This window comes from Oryctolagus cuniculus, chromosome 12 (assembly GCF_051225735.1).
Source record: "Oryctolagus cuniculus isolate XC-2025 breed Fujian yellow rabbit chromosome 12, ASM5122573v1, whole genome shotgun sequence".
NCBI classification, from domain to species: Eukaryota; Metazoa; Chordata; class Mammalia; order Lagomorpha; family Leporidae; genus Oryctolagus; species Oryctolagus cuniculus.
This window is the reverse complement of record NC_142878.1, coordinates 71,177,268-71,200,517: the sequence shown is the minus strand read 5'-3', so window position 1 is coordinate 71,200,517 and position 23,250 is coordinate 71,177,268. Positions and strand designations below refer to the sequence as shown.

The following is a 23,250-nucleotide window of genomic DNA, read 5'->3' as shown; positions in this document are numbered from 1 at the left end:
CTAGAATGTAATTTTATCTCCACCACTAGAAGGCCAATGTCAAGCACATAGTAGATGCTTAATAAAAAATACATACCTTGAACCTGAAGAACCTGAGAAATGTCAAACCCTTGACTGATTCTGACAATCACCACACCAATCTCAAAATCAAATGCATCACTGAAAGGAGAAGCAAAGTTGTTAGGGTTCTGTTTTTTTTTAATTATTTGAAAGGCACACAATCACACATACACACAAACACACATACACACATACACACACACAGAAACAGAGAAGGAGAGAGACAGAGAGATTGGCAGTGAGAGAGAGAGAGAGAGAGATTGATCTGTCATTTGCTGGTTTACTCCCCAAATGCCTGCAACATCTAGGGCTAGACCAGGTTGAAGCCGGGGCTTGGGAACTCATTCGGGTCTCTCACATGGGTTACAGGGGTCCCATGTAAGTGAGCCATCTTGAGCCATCACTTGTTGCTTCTCAGAGTGTGGATTACATGGAATTGGACAGGGTCAGAACCTGAACCCAGCCACTCTAATGTAGGTGTGGATTTCTCAAGTGACATCTTAACCGTTAACTGTCCCTCTTAGTAAATGGCTCCTTTAACACTTAAGTTTTGGGGCTGGCGCTGTGGCGCAGTAGGTTAAATCCTCTGCCTCTGGCGCCGGGATGCCGGGCACCGGTTCTAGTCCCAGTTGCTCTTCTTCCACTCCAGCTCTCTGCTATGGCCTGGGATAGCAGTGGAGGATTGGGTCCCTTCCCCCACATGGGAGACCAGGAAGAAACACCTGGCTCCTGGCTTCAGATCAGTGTTGCTCCAGCCATTGTGGCCATTTGGGTAGTGAACCAACGGAAGGAAGACCTTTCTCTCTGTCTCTCCCTCTCACTGTTGGTAACTCTACCTCTCAAATAAATAAATAAATAAATAAAAAATCTTTAAAAAAAACTTAAGTTTTGGACATATATTAAACTTGTTTCTAGGCTTTTAATATAATAAAACTTTAAAAATTCACGTTAGGGGGCCGATGCTGTGGTGTAGTGGGTAAGGCTTCTGCCTGCAGTGCTGGCATCCCATATGGGTTCCGATTCAAGACCCAACTGCTTCACTTCTGATCCAGCTCTCTGTTATGGTTTGGGAAAGCATTAGAAGATGGCCCAAGGCCTTGGGCTGCTGCACCTGCGTGGGAGACTGGGAAGAGGCTCCTGGCTCCTGGCTTCAGATTGGTGCAGCTCCAGCCATTGTGGCCAATTGGGGAGTGAACCAGTGGATGGAAGACCTCTCTCTCTCTCTCTCTCTCTCTCTCTCTCTCTATCTTTGCCTCTCCTTCTCTCTCTGTGTAACTCTGACTTTCAAATAAATGAATAAATCTGTTAAAAATTTTCACTTTAGAATATAACCAAGAAATGATATCTTTTCTATTTGTTCCCTTGTATCCCTTTTAAAAATATGTTTTGGGCAGAAGTAATAAAATCCTTCACTCCACATAGCCAATTTTTTTTTTCAGATAATACTATCAATTAGAACCCTGATTAAGGGCCTGTGACATAATTTTAAATAACTGAGTTGTTTTTGTAAAGTAAGTAAAATAATCACCAGCATATTTAGAACAGAGAGTTTACAGGATGCAAAGATCCTTTGAAAATATTATCTATCTTCTAATGCCCATGAGGAAGGTTCCTTCTATGACATTTCTGATGTAAAGCTCATGGTTAAAAATGTCTCCAATTTATATCAGAAATTTGGACAGGTCGTTTGGAGCAATGCTTTTTCCTGGCAACTTGTGTAGTTGAAAATGGCTCGTGTAACTTCTCTATATCCAGTTCATTGGAATTAGATTATGTAGAAGAGAAATAAAAGCTCTCTTTTATTTCTGCTGCTGTAGCACATTTTTCTGGTAATAAATATAGAAGAAAGCCAATTCATAATTTCAGTCATGGACACTTTTTTCCTGGGTGGATGTTTGGCCTACAAGTTAAGATGCCTGCATCCTATATTAGAATGTCTGGGTTCAAAGTCCAGCTAAGGTTCCTGACTCCAGGTTCTTGTTGGTGTGGGCCCTGGGAAGCAGCAGTGATGACTGAATTAGTTGAGTCCCTGCTACCCATGTGTGAGAGACCTAGATTGAGTTCTTGGCTACTTGCTTTGCCTTTATCTTTAGCCTTTGGCTATTGGGAACATTTTGGGAGTAAACCAAGAGATGGGAACATGTCTCTCTCTCTCCCTCTCACCTTCCCCACTCTCTATCTCCTTGCCTCTCAAATAAATAAATAAAAATGAAGCAAAATTTTTTTCTTAGGAGTTTCTTGGCTCAGTCTTCCTGGGGCCTGAAATCTAGAACCCCTTAGGATTAGACCACCCTCTCCTCCTAGAAAAAATACAGTTTGCCATTATCCTTACCATATGAAAACAAGTTTCTGAGGGCCAAAGTGAACCTGAATTATCTGATAATTACATAAATAAGCTCAGTGTAATGTCAATATCCACTCAAAATTCAAACATAAATTACATAAGTTACGTTCACTTAACAAAACAGATCCATTCTAGTATAAGTTGCCACAAAGTAAATTACTCATATAAAAATCTTGTTTCCAATTGTTGATTATAAAACATAGACAATGTGTTCCACAAAAAATCTAGATACCATGTTGGGTTGAGTAATAGATCCTCAAAGATGTCCAATCTCTAGACCCTGTGAATATGTCTTTTACATGTAAGAGTGACTCTGAAATGTGATTAGCTTAAGGTCTTTGGGATGGACTTTGTAATCACAAGCATCCTTAAAAGTGAAATTCAGAGGCAGGAGAGGAGGGCAAAGTAACGGGATGTGAGAAGAACTTGACTCACTGTTGATGGCTTTCAAGATTGAGAAGGGTGTTGTGAGCAAAGCTTACATGTGGGCAGCTTCTAGAGAAAGCAAGTTAGGGAATTTGTCCTAGAGCTTCCTGAAGGGAATATGGCCTGGCCCACACCTTGACTTTTAGCACAGTAGATGTGTGTTACTTTTCTAACCTGCAGAACTGTAAGATGATAAAGCTGTGTTGTTTATGCTGCTAAATGTGAGGTCCTTTGTTAAGGAAGACATTATCAATTCATACAGATCCTAATTAAGCCATTTTTAAGAAGAGACAAGCATTAAACATCTTGAATTCAAAGAAAGTGGCAAATCACTATGTTCTTGTAATAATATCCTTGTGTAAATAATTATACAATTATGTAACTCATAAAACAACAAAAAATTGGAAAGGGAAATGCAATAGAGATGTATGATTGTCTGCCTTCTATATTCACCCCGAAACCTGGAAGCAGTCATTTAACCTAACCAATGTGGCTATGTTTTATACTAGCACAAATTTGAGCCACCGTAACACTGTACTTTATTACCAAGATCAATTATAAATTTGTTGTTATCCCCTTGGTTCAGTATTACTAGATTTGGTTATTTTGTCCCCTTTGAATATTTAGAATGTTTAGGATGGTGGGGCGGTTGGTAGATGATCTCAATAATTCTGTATCAATAATGGAGTCTTTGATTGAAGATCTATGCATTTCTATTTGCTTCCTTTTCTCCCCTCTACTTCCTTTGTTCCCTAAGTTGAAGAAGAAAATTCACTGAAGAATCTGGATAACAAAGGGCAGATCTAACATACCTCCAAGACTGGTTAGCAACTGACTTTGATTCTAAATATATTAAATGCTGTTTACTGAGCCTACTAAAATTCTGGTCTTGACCTCCTGGTTTAGCCTTCATCTACTGAACCAGAAGGAGTCAGCTGGCAATGCATGGCATTCAGGCTTTATATGTTTGGGAAATGATGCATTTAATAAATATATAGCTTCCTTACATTAGAAAGACTGTTAAGTGAATTTCTGTTTGGTCAGTAGTGCATAAAATTTGAGAAGATGAAAATTATTTTCTCATTCTTCTTTTTAATAGAGCTAAGAATGCTTTTGTTATTACATCACATAAATCTGCCTAAAATAAGAACAAATGTGATGCTCATTATTGCTGGGGGCAGAGGAAATAGCCTGGTGTAAGAAGCCTGAAGCATATGATCGTTTTGAAAAGGTGAGGATTTCTTCCCTATAGTTGTATCGACTTTTAAGTGCAGTAGTACCTCTCAGGGCATGTTCTGTATGCCGTGGTGTGAAATCAGAGCCAAGTCAGAGTCCAGGTTCCTTTCTTTTTGTTGACAAAAAAGATGACTGTCGGGCATGGATAACATTGCTTCTCTTATCTGGTCAAGTATTTTCAAACCTAGAAGGACTTGATTTTCTAGAATATGTCTGTCTCTGTGTGTAGAATTCATTTTCTTTTACTTAAAAGAAGAAACCAACTCAGGTAATACTTTGGAAATATATATTTATATACACACAGAAACACACACACACAACACATGCATGCACAGTTTTGGAGGCGGTGTAGCACTGGAGTCATGTGTTTGAACTTTGTCCTGGTTCGGAATCTCAGCTCTGTTACTAAGGTCTATGGGTTTTCTGAATGTCACTTAATTTTTTGTTTCCATTTGTAAAACTTAATGTTTCTGTCTCCATTTGTAAAATTTAAGAACAATAATATTATTTCAAAGATTTCTTAAGATAAATACATGGGATAGTTCATGGTAAGGTTTTTAGCCTGGTGCTTCCTAGTCTGTTAAGGTCTATTACATTATCTCATTTCCAAGAATCTCCAAATGTTTAGCAGTTGAGTGATATACCATCTAAAACTCACATTCACTGCATAAACTGATTGTGTTACACCTGGTTATAGATACGGCTGACATATAGGATCCCTAGTTGGCTCTGGCATGTTGAATGTGTTACCCAGTGCTCAGAAGACAAGGACTGAAATGGACATATCAGTCAAACCAAGTTTGCAGGTGTTTTGAACGAAAAATCTCTTCCTTGTCCAGCTGTCCTTTGATTTTACTCTCCTAACCATGTTGTGATTTTAAACATTTGCCTTTTCCTTTGATACTGATGCCCCCCACCCCGCCTTCTCTGACACTCTGACTCCCTTCTCTTCTGTCGTTGGCAGCGTTGTTTTGCTTTGGTGAAGAATTTAGAGTACCAGGAGAATGTGCTTTTCTCAGGCAATTTGATCTGGCACAAGAGTGTTAAGCGCAGTACAAGTTATGTACTGCCCTGGTTAGTGCTTTATAAACAAGAGTGCATCTTGAAAGCCATCACTTACTGTATGATTCCCACGTAGTTCTCGATCTCTGTCAAGGGAGCTTTCCTCCATTTTTTTTTATATCCAATCACCAGAGTGTTTGGCTTCATTCGGCCTAAGCCCGAGGCCTAAACAGAGGACATAAACACACGGGCAATTCTTACTGCACCAGGAAACCAGCACTGCAAATGAAAACTAATGTTCAAAGAGCACTGAAGTAATGTTCTGAAGATTCTGAAGATTAGATTACATTTTAGTGCATGTCCTTCATGCCCGTACCCAAGCATAAAATAGAAAGATTAGTTCTAAATCATCTCAGCCATAAATGGATTTTAGATGACAGAAATGTAGCTTTTCTAAATTAGCAGTCATTTGCATTTCTTCTGACACGCTCATTAAAATGGTTCAATAATTTAAATTCAAGTGAGGGTCAGCTTAACTGTTGGCATGCATGTTGTAACTTAGTGGTTCAAAGCTGATTTCCACCTGTTATATCCACAATGCCATTAGTAATAAAATCCATGTTTGGAAAATTCTTATATCTAAGGATCACCGAAATCTCTACTTATATTACTTATTCAAGAGAGACTGCACTATGTCTCTAAAAGCTAATAATCTTACATGGCAGGATCGTTAATAGCCATCTTCCATAGCAGAAGTTTTGTTTCCCCCATTAGATGACAGGAAATGGCTTCCAGTTAATTAAATTTAATCTGGCCATATTATCAAACACCTTATAATTGGAAGGTGTTTAAATGCTAGGTGCTGTGGGAGAGTAGTGAGGCATACTCAGCAGCCTTCCGGTAGAGGAGACAAGATACACACAAATAATTCTAAAATAAATACAAAGGCAATAGAAGCACAAAAATGAAAAGTGGAATTCTAGCTGAGGATTCCCTACTTCATGGGAGAGGTGGCATTTGCGCTGAGTCTTGGGCATTGGTGAGATGTTGACAGAGAGCAGTGGGAGTGAAGAAGGCCATTCTGGGTCACAGGAATAGTGAAGGAAATGACCAGGGCAGGATGTTTTAGAGGGAACAGTAGCAAGTAGAGGGAGATAAGCACTGATGGAAGGTTCCTGAAATATCCTTTGCCTCCAACACACTTGGTGTTGTTCTTAGAGGTGCACAGTGGCTGAATAGTTCCTGAGAGCCATTATTTGGCCCGTAGCAGATATGTGGTAGTATGGATATATATACAGTCTTTTCCAAGACTAAAGTTTGGGAATGTTGTCAATTGTACTATAATTTCTTAGATGAAAGAAAGTTTTATTCAAAATTTATCACTGGCATTGCGTCTGTTTAATATTACTGTCTGCCCTTATTCCATGAGCCCTCTGCACTCTACTTTTATTTTAAGAAATTCATGTGAATTTATGCATGTTCAATTTTTCCAGCATTTCTTCTGAATTATAAGAATTATTTTTCATACCTATTTCTTCTCTCCCTGCTCTTATTTTATGTGTATGTTTTCATTCATAGTTGAAATTTTTCCTATTTTATACTAAATGTGTAACTTTCACAATATTTTAAACCAAAGAGCTACTGCAAGGTAACTACTTCTGAAAGAAAAGTCAGTATTTTGTAATTAATACCTATTTCCATGGTTTAATAAATGAATAAAATGAAAAGAGGCTGCATGTGGTTAGTAGGTCTTTCAGAAATTGTTTCTTCGCTTGTGTAGCTACATTGTTTTAAGGATTCTCTGACACTCTATAGAGATGGGAACTAGAGAAAGATTTTATTTATCTCCTGTAGAATGGTAAAGAGGAAAAAGGGAAAGAATAAGGGAGAAACAATGGAGAACTGTGGACTTAACATTAAGCAGTAGAAATTCCTACGTTTTATTCAACATTCTGGAAATAACTCAGGAGGATAGGAAGATTTTACGCCTAGATTACCATGCACTTATTTAGTTGACTCTGGCATCCGCCCTTATACCATTTGCGAAAGAAAAAAGGGAAAGTATGCCTAACTTGAGCTTTGCTATCTGCAGTATGAGATGCAAAAATAGTTTGAAGTTTTAATAGGATCCTGAATATTGTCAACCACCAGAACAAATTTGCATTTCAATAAGTACGGGCAGAATGTACGTTGGTGGCCAAAGGCAACCTGATTTTCCATTTCCAGCATATCATTCATAGTTCACAGTGATAGAACCTTGCTGCTTTTGTTCTAGCTTTGCCTGTCCCCAGGAATTAAAAGTGAATTTCCTAACCATCTGTACTGATCTCTGATGTGAGTTGCCAAGCCTTAGCCATTCACTCTGGGAGCTTCATTAACATGGAATGCTAATTTCTGTTGCCTCTCTGTGCATTCCTTCAAGGCCATCCTTACCTGAAGGAGACTTCGGACACCATCCCTGAAACAATCTGCTGCCACTGCAGCATAAAAAGCCTTGATTTTGTTCTTTATAAGCCAGGCCTGTTTTTTCGCCATGCCACTGTTCATCTCCTTAACACACAGCTTGCGTGGTCCCTATACGACACAATGAAATATTGGTTAGAAGTGCTGCTATTATACATCACACTGCTGTTGTTTTCTAAAGCACAAAAATAGCTAGCAATGCCCTATTGAGTTAAGAAATGGGAGAGAGGGAAAAATACCTCACTAACCAGGGTTCTGGCTGATTTGACCTTTTGTGGGGTAGGAATTGTGTTGCTCAGATTATTCATTTTCCACCCCAAATGTCTAGATTTATTAACACCTGGCTAATGAGCTCTCTTATGCTGACTGAAAGGAAGCACTGAGGGCATTGTGGCACGTGAGAAAAGTACTGAAAATGTGATTGAAGAGACTAAGGGTAAATACACAATCAACCTTTGCCTAAACAGGAAGAGCCACTTTCTCACCAAAGACATCTCAGGTAGAGCCCATTTTTAAGAAATAAACACAGTTCTTGGGAGCTAGAATTTGGTGAGTCGTGAATCCTGCAATGAACTGCATATCTTGACAATTCTATTAGGTTGATACATTGCTTTTTTGTGTGGTCAGAATACCATTGAAGCACTCTTCCTTGCATAATGGTGACACACTTCTACTCAAATTAGCATTTCCTTTTCACTCAATACATTTGGTGGAAACAGAAATTCACATACCTATGACATTAAAAGGAGCCACTTATTGTGATGATAGATAAAGAATTTTATAATTTCAAGATTTGGGTCTGGAAACTAATTTTTAATGAAAAGTTCTAATGTTCCCCCCCTTTCCTATCAAAATTCAATTCAAAAGGTATTTCTAGGGGTAGGCATTTGGCCTAGCAGTTAAGCCACTGGTTAAGATGCCTTAATCCATTTGATATTACTTGGGTTCTACACCTGGCTTCACCTGCAGACTCTAGATGCTAACACAGATCCTGAGGGGTTGGCATTGTGGCACAGCTGGTTAGGAGAGATCGGGTTCCAGGACTGCTTGCACTGCTTCCAATCCAGGTTCCTGGGGAAGGCAGCAGATGATGGCCCAAGTGCTTGGGCCTTGCCACCCACGTGGGAGACCCAAATGGAATTCTGGGCCCTGGCTTTGGCATGGACAAGCCCCAGCTGTTGTTGTCATCTGGGGAGTGAACCAGGAGATGAAAAATCTTTCTTTCTCACCCACTCTCCTTCTCTGTTACTTTACCTTTCAAATAAATAAAATCTTCTCAAAAAATGCAGACCTTGAAAGACAGAGATGATGGCTCAAGTGTTTAGTTTCCTGCCACTATGACCTGGAATGGGCTCCTGGCTCCCAGCTTAGTCCTGCCTTGTGCTGGCTGTTGCAGGCATTTGGGGAAATGAACCAGGAAATGGGTGTGCGTGCATGCGTGCACTCTCTCTCTATCTCAATTTCTTTTTTTTTTCTCTCTCTCTCTCAAGTGAAAATAAATTTAAACAATTTTTAAGAATTTATTGTTATTTATTTGAAAGGCAGAGTTACAGAGAGAGAGAGGGAGACACACAGGTAGATAGATTGATAGAGACACACACAGAGGGAGACAGAGAGACAGAGAGAGAAAGAGCGAGAGCGACAGCGAGAGAGAGAGAGAGAGAGAGAGAGAGAATCTTCCACCTGTTGGTTCACTCCCCAAGTCCCCAAAGGCCAGGTCTGTGCGAGGCCAAAGCCAGGAGCCTGAAGCTTCTTCCAGGTCTCCCACATGGCTACAGGGGCCCAAGCACTTGGGCCACCTTCCACTGCTTTCCTAGGCACATTAGCAGGGGGCTGGGTCAGAAGCAGAGCAGCCTGGGTCACGAACAGTCGCTTATATGGGATGCTGGCATCACAGGCAGCAGCTTAACCCACTACACCATAACGTCAGCCTCAAAATAATAAACAAAAATCTGAAGAAAGTTATTTATGATCATCTACCATGTGTCTAACAGGGTAAAAATTCTACTTTTTCCCCCTGGTAATTATTTCAATGCATAGATTTCATGTAAGTCATCTTAGGCCAACATACTGCATTTCTAACAAGTTCCCAGATGACATGGAGGCTGCTGGTCCTGAGACCACACAGGAAGCCACAGTTTGGAGGGTCTTAGGCTGGAGAGAAAGGGCATTGGGATACATGAAAAAATACCCAAGCTTACAGTCAAACACAGCTGTGTAAAAATGAACTCTGGCCATCCTGAGTCATTTTTATGGAGCTATGAAGCAAGGAGGCACTGTCTATCCTGAAATGCTGTTTGAAATAGTATTAATACAGTACTTAGTACAAAGTCTGAAAAATAGTTGTGCTCATTCAAGCATGATTTTTCTTATTTTGAATGAGTGCTCACAATCTCATTGAAGACCCAGGCCTATTTCTATTACTGCGTTTGTTCTATAAGAGAGCTACAAGAAGAGTGAACTCAGAGTCAGGGTCCTGGGTTTAGATATTGCTATGGCACTGACTAGGTATTATTCTGGGTGTGTCATTTGTCCTGTCTTGATGTATGCCCTACATTTATAAAAATAAGTTGATTGCCTGAGTCATCACTGCTCAGTATGATAGCCTTTGTCCAGAGTTGCTATTGAGCACTTGAAATGTGGCTAGTTCATTCTGAGATGTGATAGAAGTGTAATATATACACTGGATTTTGAAGCCTCAGTACCAAAAAGGTATGAAATATCTCAATGTTTCTATATTGATTGAATATTGAAATAATATTTTGGATATATTGGGTTAGATAAAATACATTATTTAAAATGACTTTACCTATTTCTTATTTCCGTTTTACCTTGTGACTAGCAAATTTTAAATTACCTATGTGGCACAAACTATATTTACATTGCAGAACAGTAGATGAGCTCTGGGGTCCCTTTCATTTTAATATTCTATTTAGATTGAATCAAATTCTTTATATGGTTATTTTTACAGTTTATTTTCTACACCTGCCAACTTTTAAAATTAAAAGCAAACATCCGCCGGTGCCGTGGCTCACTAGGCTAATCCTCCGCCTGCAGTGCTGGCACCACGGGTTCTAGTCCTGGTTGGGGTGCCAGATTCTGTCCCAGTTGCTCCTCTTCCAGTCCAGCTCTCTGCTGTGGCCTGGAAGTGCAATGGAGGATGGCCCAGGTCCTTGGGCCCTGCACTCACATGGGAGACCATGAGGAAGCACCTGGCTCCTGGCTTCGAATCGGCGCAACGCGCCAGCCGTAGTTGCCACTTAGGGGGTGAACCAACGGCAAAAGGAAGACCTTTCTCTCTGTCTCTCTCTCACTCACTGTCTAACTCTGCCTGTCATTAAAAAAAAAAAAAAAAAAAATCTTCAATGAAGAAAGAAGAGGCTGAGAATCAGGGAAGACATGAACAGAAGACATGAACGAAAGAAAGAAAGATCAAAGCTAGCTCAGTTTTCCAGTGTGTCAGTGCATTTTGAACCATTGGTTCATTCTAGACTCCGTCAACTGCAAGGGAAAGAAGGGGTAGTCTGTTAAAGGAAGCTCAATGGTATTGACAGTTGTTGGATGAAGAATAAACAACAACTAAGTTGTTGGACCATCAGTATATTGGGTTCTAGCCAATGACCATGAGCCTTGCAGAAAATGGCATTTATTTAAATAAATACAATCAAATGTATATCTTTTAGCATTACAAAGATGCATACTAAACATTAATGAGAAAGAGATTTCCTTTAATGCTTAAATTTACCATATTGAGAAGTAACAAAAACATTTCATATAGAAACTTTTTCCTTAAAAGCAATTATAATAGCTTTATCATGCATTTATTAATGTAAGGCTAGCCTTCAGTGCAAATGTAGGAAGGATAGTGAAAACGAACAAAGAGAAAAGATACCATGAAATACCATTACCCAACATTCAAGAATGTCATAATCACAAAAATGAACTTTATCACCCAGTTACAATATTTTAGAAGCTAGCTTCAGTTGAGAACTAAAATAGGAGTACATAAATTAATTCTGGATTTGAGCAAAGAAGATTTAAAAATCTTATATATAGTATAACTTGGACAGTGATTGAGAAATCAGTAAAGAATTTCTGATTGTTTAGTCTGGAGAAGCTAATGTTAACTGCTTCAAATAAGTGAATATCGTGACAAGGGATTTTGCAAAGAAGTTCTGACCTCATTAGGATCAAACAGAAGAATTTGGACCAAGTGCAATATTCTTTCCAGCTTTTATTTTTTAAAACACTGGGAGTCTTACTTGTCTTTGTGTTCATTGCTGCTTTGGTTGGAAATGTGGAAAGGAGTTTTTTTTTTCCCTATCTGATTTGATCCATATTTTATCTCACCCTGCATCCTGGTGCCCATTCATAGGTCATTTCATTCTTTCTGTCTTTGGTCATGTCACCATTTTATTAACATCATGACATAGACTTGCTGACAAAAGGAGAATAGATGCATCTAAAAAGCACACATTTTTTATTGGGGGGAGTGAAAGGTGGAATTAAGAAGAGGGCAATAGAAGAAAAAATGAGAATTATAGTTTTCTCTGGAGTATTTGGACTTGGGCAGCTCTCCATTATGCATGGAGTTAGGTGATGGTTGTATGCTCTGAATTTTCTTGAGATCTTCTCTGAGAGAAAGAGAGAGATTTAGACTTTATTAAGGTATTTAATAAAATTTCAGAACAGGAGAGAAAGGTAAGTTGGCATTTTGTTAGGAGGGGAATCTGTGTGAGGAAGCTGACCAAAAGCTCCCTTTTCTCTTTCACAATGAAGAGAGGACAAAGTTTAAGGTAATGTCAAAGAATGGGAAAAACAGGAACCAAATAGGTACACATCTTGGTATGCATGTGTGAAATGATGCTAAGAATACATAAGCTTTAGATAACAGGACCTCTGCAGTCAGAAAACCATGGGTCTGGAATGGCACTGAAGGGGCTTCAGCTTGACCTGAACTTTTGATTTCATTTAAAAAGTGAGTGGGAGAATTTATGACAAATATGCTAATAGCTGTTAATTTAACTAGGAGAGGTAGAATATGGGTCTCACTCAATTTCACATGAAATTGCCCATATTCAACAGTATTGTTCTTAAAGGATATAAATTTCATGATTCAACCAAATATTTTTCTTATTGTCTTAAAATGAAAATAGAAAGCCTTTTGCAAATTTTAAGACAAACAACATTTAGAAAATAAGGAAGTGGCATATTTTAGGGCAATAATGACTTCATCTGACTTACATTCTAAATCCAAGATCAATTGAATCAACTTTTGTTCTTGAAAAGTATATGTTTTTATTTGTTTTAATAATAACAATAATAAAAAATACTCTGCCTTTAAATGCAAGCCTGAGAAGTACGTGGATGAGGGACTGCTGAAGTATGATGCCTCCTCACATAGGAAAGTTAAGTGTGAGCTGACACCACTGGACTTTTATAACTAACATGGTATACCTAGAGAATTAAGGGTACATAAATTAAAACTAAGTTATCTTCAATTATTGGATTAATTATCTCTTCATCTACTGTGATTTAAAGTGAGAAAACTAATTGATAAAGAAAGTCAGTGCTTATTTATGTCATAATATCTAGGATGGAACTAGTGAAGGTTAAAATTTGCAGCTCCTGACTCAGTACTTGCTTTTCATGGAACCTACTTAACTTAGGTAAGCTCGGAAATATGAGGAATACTAGAAGGTGAAGTCCTATTCCTTCTTTTTTCTATGGTGATAGGAACAAGACTCAAAGAACAAAATTACTTAGAGCCTCTTGAGATAGAAGTATGTTATTAGTTTACTATATGGTAATTCAAAGAAGAACAGCCAATATTTTAAAACTTTATGAAGCTGGATTTCTGAAAAGGACCCCCCAAATTTGTCTCAATAATTGTCCCTTTATCTGAAATATGCAGGATGAATAGGATACAAGGAAGAAAAGGGAGGTACAATTTGGATGAGTGAGAGTAAGAGCTACTTGGATAGGTAAATGGCCATAATGTGTGTTTGAGGTCCAGCAGAAAGTATAGTTCTCTTATTTCAAATTTCCATGGCTTCTGGGGCCATGGCCTCTGGCCCTTCAAAACTGCTTTGGTTGCAGGAAATGGCAGCTGGAGCCAAATGTTTTTAATCTACCTATCAATATCAAAATTCCAATGAATTCCAGGTCTTGTTCCTTTCTGGTAGCCTAACAGGACTCCAAGCACACACTTCAGTAGCTGAAGGCCACCAGATGCAGGTAGCAGAAAGCCAGAGTACTGTGATTAATCCAGTTTGAGTACATGGTACATATCTCACTGCTCAATCATGATCAAAATGCTAGATGCCTAAAAAATTCAAAATCCAGTGTTTGAAGCTGGTTTTTCTAAGAGGATGCTTTAGTTGAAAGTACTGTTTTTCTGGAATGAAAATGACAACTATGGCACATCAAAAATAATGATAATTACAACAAAATCAGTAATAACAACTCAAATTAAGTGAGAATTTATTATTTAATAGCTACCAAATTGAGTACTTGGAAGTTTATCTTATGTGATTCTCACAGCAACTTGTAACATAGGTATTGTTTTGATTTTCATTTTATAGTAGAAAATTGAGGCACAGAGAAACAAAATTATGCACCCAAAGGATTCACATCTAACAGGTGACAAAACAGTGACTCAAACTGAATAGTTTCAAAAGTCTGAGCACCAGCTTCCTATAGTTGTAAACAAAATTGTCATTGTTGGGGTAGGCATTGTGACACAGTGGACTAAGCCATGGCTAGAGATGTCTGTATTCCATATCACAGTTTGATATGCCAGTTTGAGTTCTGGCTTTTCTGCTTCTAATCTAACTTTCTGTGAATACATCCTGGGAGACAGCAGATGATGGCCCAGTAATTGGGTTCCTGCCATCTACAAGGGAGACCTCAATGGAGTTCGGGGCTCCTGACATCAGCCTGGCTTAGCCCTGATTGTTGTGGACATTTGGGGAGTAAGTGAGTGGAAGGGGGAACTCTCATTCTCTCTCATCTGCCTTCTGTAGGTGAAAAAATAATACATTTCTGAAAATTGTTGTTGTCTTGTCACCATTATTATTTAACATTTTCCACAAAGTTGGCCTAACCATCAACTACTTGTGCTTTTGGATAAAAGATTCTAGTGGAGTGCTGACTCTCCCCACATCCCTTTCCATCTGTTTCTTTGCAAAGATGACTGACAACTGAGCCTACAAGCCTAAAAATGCTAACAGCATCTGAAACCCCAGCAGCTCAAAGAAAGTAATTAATTGCAAAGTCATTAACTGATCCAGTAAATACTTTCTGTTCCCAGGAGAACCTTGGCACCTGGGAACAAGACTTAGGGTCTACATGAAGAAACCAGCACAGTGCTGTACACTGTGGTCCAGCATACATGTCAAACAACCAGCGCCTTTGGAAGCACAGACTTAGGTACCTACTTCAAATGAAATGATAATTTGGAATTATACTCCTTTATTATAGTTAAGTAGCAAAGGGTTAATTAAAAGCACTATATCTTGTCCCTGTAGACTTCCTTACTAATATATGACTGATTATACTCCCAGTTCATTTCTCCAGTCCTGAAGATATTTTATTGCCTGTTAAACTGAGTTTTCTCTAAATTGCTGGAGAAGAGAAACACCCCAAACTGCTTATCCCATCAAAACTGGCTTCTATATTATATTGGCCAAAATGAAATCCACTAATCCAGGGCACCAAAGTTGATAATAAGAGAGCAGGGTGCTTGATAAGATTTTTTAAAATCCTTTGGAGTCTCAGTTGGCCATTACTTACCCTGTCAATCTTATGTATTAAGTAGGATTCCCCACACCCCCACTCCTGGATAATTGCATTGAGTTATATTGTTTGAGTTACTATCATATAAGCATCGAAAGGAGAGAGAATATAACCAACTTGCTTCATACAGCATTTAGAATATCAGTGTTGGTCATGATGAAATGTGGTAAATTAGCCCCCTGCCTCAAGGCAGAGTTGACTGGCCTGAGTCACACAACTCCCTGATAACCCTATTCCTCAGCCAGTACAGAAATTTAAATAGTGGTGGCTGATGCTAATAATGGATACAGGTCTTTTCAGGCATTTTCCTCATGGCGTAACACAGAGCATTCCCAAGTGCCCTGAACTGACATTCTGGCGCATTGTGTGATCTAGTGATAATGCAAATTTCGTGAATCTCAATTCTCAATCAGTAAAATGAGAACAGGGCTTTTTTTCCTCTCTTGCTCATCAGGCTGTTGTGTGGAGTGAATAAGAAAAACTAGGAAAATACTTTGAAGAATAGTATTTAAATATCATCAAATATACATTGATAGATAAGGATTTTTTGAATGGTGTGTGTGTATGTGTGTTAGAGAGAGAGAGAATGAATTATAGGAATACAATAATGGTAGGCTAGTTTGTAGAACTTGTACTTAATATTTTATCTTAACTTTTATGTTTTCTCTCCACTTAAGAAATTGATTAATAATTATACGTAAATTTTTAGCACCTACTTGTAATATTTCCTAGAAAAACCATCAATAAAGTATTATTAATCTACAGTATATTTCGTGAACAAAAAGGAATTCGTTCAGCTCTAGGTTTACCAAAGACATAGAAAAGTTGGTTTAATTCCCTGGATATTTCTAGTGCTATCAGGTTTATACAAATATTTAATCTAAATTCTATGTGCTGTAACTTAGGGCCTTTTTGTCTGCTTCTCTCATTATCAGTTAATCTCCATAATAATGCTTAATCCAGCTCATTCCATCCTTTAATGTTACTGTGGACCATTAGCAGCCCAATGCTTTTATTTTATTTCTGAGTCAGTCTCTTTTTCTTGATTCAAAGGCCATCATTTGGAAATATTTATCACTTTAAGTTGGTCTCCTATGAAATTGGAAATACATTTCATCCACCCATTTAAATTCTAGATCGTGGGCCTTTGCTAGTCCTTATTGTATGAATCAAAGAAGAAGTCTTTTGCTCAAACTCTTTAGCCATTTGCTTGTTTTTCTTCATGTATCTTCTCTGCTCACTCAAAATAACCCAAAGTGAGCAGAAAGGAAAAAAAGCATTTCCCTTGGATGAAGTGGCTCTTACCACAAAGACTTCACAACAGATGCAAAGGCCACTGTTCTTGGTAAAGGCGTATGTAATGTCCAAGAGAGCAGGTCTGGTCATGGGTCCCCCTGTTAAGACAATGCACTGGGGTCTGGAAGTGGAGAAAAGGTGGATGTGAGAACTGGACATCACAAAAAGCTTGTGTACCCAGAATTAACCCAAAGAAATGGCAGATACAGAAGGCTTGACAGGTGGCACAACCTCTTCCCTGATTATTTCCTGGGTTTCCCACCAGAGTTCTCGAATCACCCCGCTTGTCCCTCTTGCTGTCTTTGTATTCTAAATTTAATTACTCCCAACAGAATTTGAAGAAAGGGAAAGGTAGTCTTGTGTTCCCTCTCCCACCTTCTCTGGACACCACCCTATCCCAAATCTGAATACAACCTTTTCTTCTCTGACCAGTACTTTCATGCTTCTTAGTCTTATCCTCCTAGTAAGCTTGTGTTTTGAGGTTCCATTCAAAATAAGAGATAATTAGGGAAGAGCTAAACACAAGTTACTTCTCTTAAAAATCTGGTAAGCTGTAAAGCCTTAAGGTCAATGGACATGATTCCAGTGATTAACATGTGTGTATTTGGCGACATCTCTCTGAAATCACATCACTTGGGTCACCTCTCTATCTCTACACATGGCAGGTAACCCCTGTTCCTATGAGGGGCTATGGTTTAAGGCGAGCATTGCTCAGAGAGGAAGGAGAGAAGCACTCACACACAGGAAGTGTGGTCATGAAAACATAGCAGTTTTGCATGACTGCTCATTTTTACAGTATACCTATAAAGCTTATTGCTACTTCTGTGCTCTCATCTCCCATACAGGAAAGGCACTTCTCATGTGCAACATCAGGATGCCTGAGAAACGAATTTTACCTGAAATTTTTCACATGATCTTCCACTGTGGTTAATTCTAGAGCATTGTCTAAAGCACTAACGTAGGAAAGCGCCTGAGTGGAGGAGCCCCAGTTTACATCTGTGGACAAAGGAGAAAATTGGCATAAAAAGCATTGACCTTTTGTCTGTATACCATGAATAACTTTCACAAACCGTTCCCTTCTATAATTTTCCTGGGCTATGCTGGCAGTGATGAACGCCGCAATTAGAGAAAATATAATGTAATATTTCCTAGAAAGAGCATTTTGTTTTTCTTGAATTGTGTGGATCTTTAGTAGAGAGACTTCCTTTCAGCTGGGGCTCCTCTAAAGTTGCAGTTCCAGAAACCCTTGCTTGGTGGAAGAGGCACATTATAGCCAGAGGGATGTGAGAAAATGGTCAGCATCTGAGTTACGTTCAAGCGATCTTCAAAAATTCTTAAATCAAAAAGAAAAGAGGTATTTCCATATGCACGGTGTGCCATGATCTTTATATTTTGAACAGTAAAACTGACTAGCTCAGGAATTTTTAGTTCTAGATGTCCACAAAGAGGGTTGAGCTTTCTTATCAAGAATATTTATAATTTAACTTTTTTTAGAATCTAACCTTATAATAAGGGAGGTCAGCACTATCATTTATTATTTTAGGTTTTCTTTACAAATTTAAATATTGAATAGGTCCTCTAAGCTTTTTTTTAAAGATGTATTTATTTATTTGAAAGTTGGAGTTACACAGAGAGAGAGAGGAGAGTCAGAGAGAGAGAGAGAGAGAGAGAGAGATCTTTTATCTGCTGGTTCACTCCCCAACTGACCACAACAGCTGGAGCTGCTCCAATCTGAAGCCAGGAGTCAGGAACTTCTTCTGGGTCTCCTACGTGGGTGCAAGGGCTCAAGAGCTTGGGCCATCTTCCACTGCTTTCCCAGGCCATAGCAAAAAGCTGGATCAGAAGTGGAGCAGCTGGGACTCCATCCAGTGGCCATATGGGATGCCAGCACTGCAGGCGGCGGCTTTACCAGCCCCAGCCCTGGCCCTCTTTAAGTTTTATGAGAAGTCCCTGATAGGAACACACAGTTCCACCCCAGATGACAGACAGGAACTGTTCTCCCCAGCCTTGCTCTGGAGAGTGAAGGAAGGGGTTTGAAAATGATTTTCTGGAAATAAAGAAAATATCAGGGGCCAGCACTGTGGCATAGCAGGTAAAGCCGCTGCCTGCAGTCCCAGCATCCCATATGGGTGCCAGTTGAAGTCTCAGCTGCTCCACTTCTAGTCTAGCTCTCTGCTATGGCCTGGGAAATCAGTAGAAGATGGCCCAGGTCCTTGGGCCTCTGCACCTACTTGGAAGACCCAGAAGAAACTCCCGGCTCCTGGCTTTGGATCAGAGCAGCTCTGGCCATTGCAGCCCATTGGGGAGTGAACCAGTGGATGGAAGACCTCTCTCTTTCTGCCTCTACTTTTCTCTCTGTGTAACTTTACTTTCAAGTAAATAAATAAACCTTAAAAAAAGAAAATATTAGTACTCTTTAAGTACTATTCACTAGAGTTTAAAGGAATGAAAACTGTACCATTTGGCCGGCGCTGCGGCTCAATAGGCTAATCCTCTGCCTATGGCGCCGGCACTCGGGGTTCTAGTCCCGGTTGGGGCGCCGGACTCTGTCCCGGTTGCCCCTCTTCCAGGTCAGCTTTCTGCTGTGGCCCAGGAAGGCAGTGGAGGATGGCCCAAGTGCTTGGGCCCTGCACCCCATGGGAGACCAAGATAAGTACCTGGCTCCTGCCTTTGGAGGGCCCTGCACCCCATGGGAGACCAGGATAAGTACCTGGCTCCTGCCTTTGGATCAGCGCGGTGCGCTGGCAACAGCGCGCTGGCCGCGGCGGCCATTGGAGGGTGAACCAACGGTAAAGGAAGACCTTTCTTTCTGTCTCTCTCTCTCACTCTCCACTCTGCCTGTCAAAAAACAAAACAAAACCAAAAACAAAAAAACAAACAAAAAAACCTACCGTTCAATTGGATACTTGTATGATTTAAATTAATCTTGAACCATGTTTTATATACCATATACAAAAATTAACCCCAAATGGACAACAAATTCAAATATGTTTCCCAGTGACACAGGGAAAGATATCTTAGATCATATACAAAATTCTAAATCATAAGAGAAAAAAAGATAGACTCAATGTAAATTAATAAATTAGGAACTTCTATTCTTCAAAACAAACTATAAAGAAAATACAAAGAGAAGCCACAAACCTGGAGAAAATATTTACAAAACACATACTGCTAAAGAATTTACATCTAGAATATATAAAGAACTCTCACAAAGAGTTCTCTACTAAAGAGCCACACAATTCAAAGAACAACTAAAAAAAAAATGAGGAAATATTTAAATACCTGACCAAAGAAGGTATTTTGATGACTGATATGTTCAAAAGCATGGGGAAATGCAAATTAAACCACAATAAGATGGGACTACACATCTATTAGAATGGTTTTTAAAATATCAACGGATAATTCTACATGTTGACAAGGCTGTGGAGCAACCAGCACTCATTCATTGCTGGTAGGAGTTCCATTACTACAACGGAAAATAATTTGGCAGTTTCTTATAAAGTTACAAATATATACTTGCTGTATAAACTGAAATATCACTCTTAGATATGTACTCAAAAGAAACAAAAAAAACCACAATCCTGTGCATGACTAGTTATAGCAGCTTTATATATAATCACTATAAAGAGGAAATAATCCAGATTTTCATCAACTGGCTTTTGAAAACAATTTGTGATATATTCATACAACAGAATAATACTACTTAATAATACAAAAGAACAAACTACACAGGAAACAACATGAATGAATGTAAAAACATATGCTAAGTGAATGGTGGCACACTCAAAGGCCATACACCACATGATTCTATTTGTATGATATTCTAGACAAGTCAAACCTATAAATAAAAGTCAGAAAAGCAGTTGCCAGGGGCTAAGTTGGGAGGAAAGAGATTGACTATGTAGGGATGTCAGAGAACTTTTGGGTGGTGAAGCTATTTCATGTCTTGACCATGGTGGTGGTTATAGGATTACTTACATTTGTCAAGGCCAGCATTGTGGTGTAGCAGATAAAGCCACTGCCTAGGATGGTGATATCCCTTATGGGCACCAGTTTATGTCCCAGCTGCTTCACTTCCAATCCAGCTCCCTGTTAATGACTGAGGAAAGTAGCTGAAGATGGCCCCAGTGTTTGGGCCCCTGCTACCCATGTAGGAGACCCAGATTAAGCTCTTGGCTCTTCAGCCCAGCCCAGTGCTGGCCAATGCGGCCATCTAGGGAGTGAACCATTGGATGGAAGATTCTCTCTCTCTCTCTCTCTGTATCTCTGCCTCTCAAAATAAATAAATAAATCTTTTTTTAAAAGCCTAGGTTAAGTGTTCACTCAATAAATATTCATTAAGTGCTTACTAAGAGCTTAATCATGGAAACACAAGCCATAAACTGGGAATGTTTCCTTGGATGACTCTAGTCAAAGTTAATCATTCCCCTTTTCTCAGTATTTTGGTATTACTCTTCTTATGCTACCTGCTATATTGCATTACGATTCATTCCCTAAGTTTGTGGCTGTAAACTCCTTGAGGACAGGAACTATATCTCATTTACCAGGATATTAGAGGCAGAAGGTGATGCCATAGAAAGCTTATGGGGTTTCATCATACACCTCTGGTTAAAATGTTAGTTTTATCACATCACTGTGGCAAGTGGTCAACACTTTGAACCCCAGTTTATTCATCTGTAAAGTGGGACTAGCATTACTTAACATATGGCATTATTGTGAGGATTGAATGAACTCATGGCATGTACTAGGTGCTCAATAAGGTTTACTGTTATTATTCTTATATTGTTAACATCTATGACACACCTATGCACATAAAAGTTGCCCAATAAATGTTTAATGAATGGGTAAAAAGAGATTTGGAAATTCTGTCCTATACAGTCCTTATCTTACCTGGCTTCTTATAAGTCACATAGATATAGAGGAAGAACTCAATGACATAGGTGATGACAGCTGCCCACCAGTTGATGACAAACATGACTGCACAGCACAGAACAGCTCCAAAAAGAGATACCCACATGTTGTAAATTCCATATGCAGGTCTCCATCCTGAAATTTTAAAAAAAGATACAGAAGGAAAGCAGGCAAGATTCTTTTTTTCCTTTTAAAAAGAATCAACATTTTAAAGTCATTTTCCTAACCCTGTGACTGTTTTTCCATAGTCTTGGTTCCCTTGTTTATCAAAGTGGTGTCTATACCAAATAGGATGCTTTGAAATTTAGACAATGTTAAGAGTCTAACATCCTCCTACTCGTGACCACTCATGATCTTTCCATACTTCCTGCATGCCAAATGATTGTCTTCCCAAACTACCAACCCTTAAGCATCTAATGCCATAAGGAATGGAAAGGAGAAAAGAGGGGAAAGAGGAACTTCTTGTTGGTCCAAAAAGAGGTTAGTACAGTGAGCTTCCTGTTCCCATGGAGAAGACAGAGCAGTCATCAAGGGCCATTCTGTTTGACATTTTGGCAGCTTTTCATTACCCCAAGAAAATAGTGATCTATGGGAAAAGAGGAAAAACGCTTGTAGCAATGGCATCTTCAACTCAGTGCATTAATAGAGCATGCATTATTTTTCATAATTCCTACATGTGTAGGGGGTTTCTGTGTTCCATCAGACCCTGAAAGGAAGGAAGTTGAGAGACAGTATGTTCAGGATGGGGAAATCCTGATTAGGAGGGCACATTTGAGGTGTGGGTCAAGGACATTTTAATTGTTGGTTGCCAAATCACAACAGTTTTTAAAGTCCCCAGGAGCAATTTCCTGAACGGCCACAAGATGGAAATAGCACTGTAAGAACATCACAGGAAATATCCTTAATATTTTTTTTTCTGATTCTGACTTTCTTCAGAAGAGTGTGTGTGTGTGTGTGTGTGTGTGAGAGAGAGAGAGAGAGAGAGAGAGAAAGTTCTGGGTTTCACCTATATGGTTTTGTATCCCCCTCTTCCCCTTCTTCTTTTTACTTTTTTCTCTGACACTAGGAGGGGACTTCAATACATTTTGGGAAAAAGATGTTTATTTTGATGCAACAATTTTTTTTAAATCCATGCCTAGTTTTTTCATTATGTGAACTTTCCATGATTAAAAGACTAATCATGGGCCGGCGCCGCGGCTCACTAGGCTAATCCTCCGCCTTGCGGCGCAGGCACACCGGGTTCTAGTCCCGGTCGGGGCGCCAGATTCTGTCCCGGTTGCCCCTCTTCCAGGCCAGCTCTCTGCTGTGGCCAGGGAGTGCAGTGGAGGATGGCCCAGGTGCTTGGGCCCTGCACCCCATGGGAGACCAGGAAAAAGCACCTGGCTCCTGGCTCCTGCCATCGGATCAGCGCAGTGCGCCAGCCGCAGCGCGCCGGCAGTGGCTGCCATTGGAGGGTGAACCAACGGCAAAAGGAAGACCTTTCTCTCTGTCTCTCTCTCTCACTGTCCACTCTGCCTGTCAAAAAAAAAAAAAAAAAAAAAAAAAAAAAAAGACTAATCATGTTACTTCACTTTGCTTTTGGAGGATGGCCAAAACATGCATAGGATTACACAACAAAACAGAAGTGAAAGTCCTTGGTTATCTTCTGTAGCCTTGTATCTAGTAGATAGAGGTTCCCCTTCCATCTCTATTTTGTCTTACTGACAACAGGTTTT

At 39.4% G+C, this 23,250-nt stretch overlaps 1 protein-coding gene across 1 annotated transcript in view; it reads right to left on the bottom strand.

Moving 5' to 3' along the window:
- The window catches only part of SLC12A1 (solute carrier family 12 member 1), a gene marked incomplete at its 5' end in the record, with an annotated part of 108,173 nt that overhangs the window by 31,577 nt on the left and 53,346 nt on the right, over positions 1–23,250 (bottom strand). Inside the window, 6 exon segments of the mRNA NM_001170971.1 lie at positions 77–159; positions 5,187–5,293; positions 7,502–7,642; positions 16,634–16,745; positions 17,521–17,620; positions 21,515–21,670. Coding sequence (NP_001164442.1) covers positions 77–159; positions 5,187–5,293; positions 7,502–7,642; positions 16,634–16,745; positions 17,521–17,620; positions 21,515–21,670 — 699 coding nt within the window.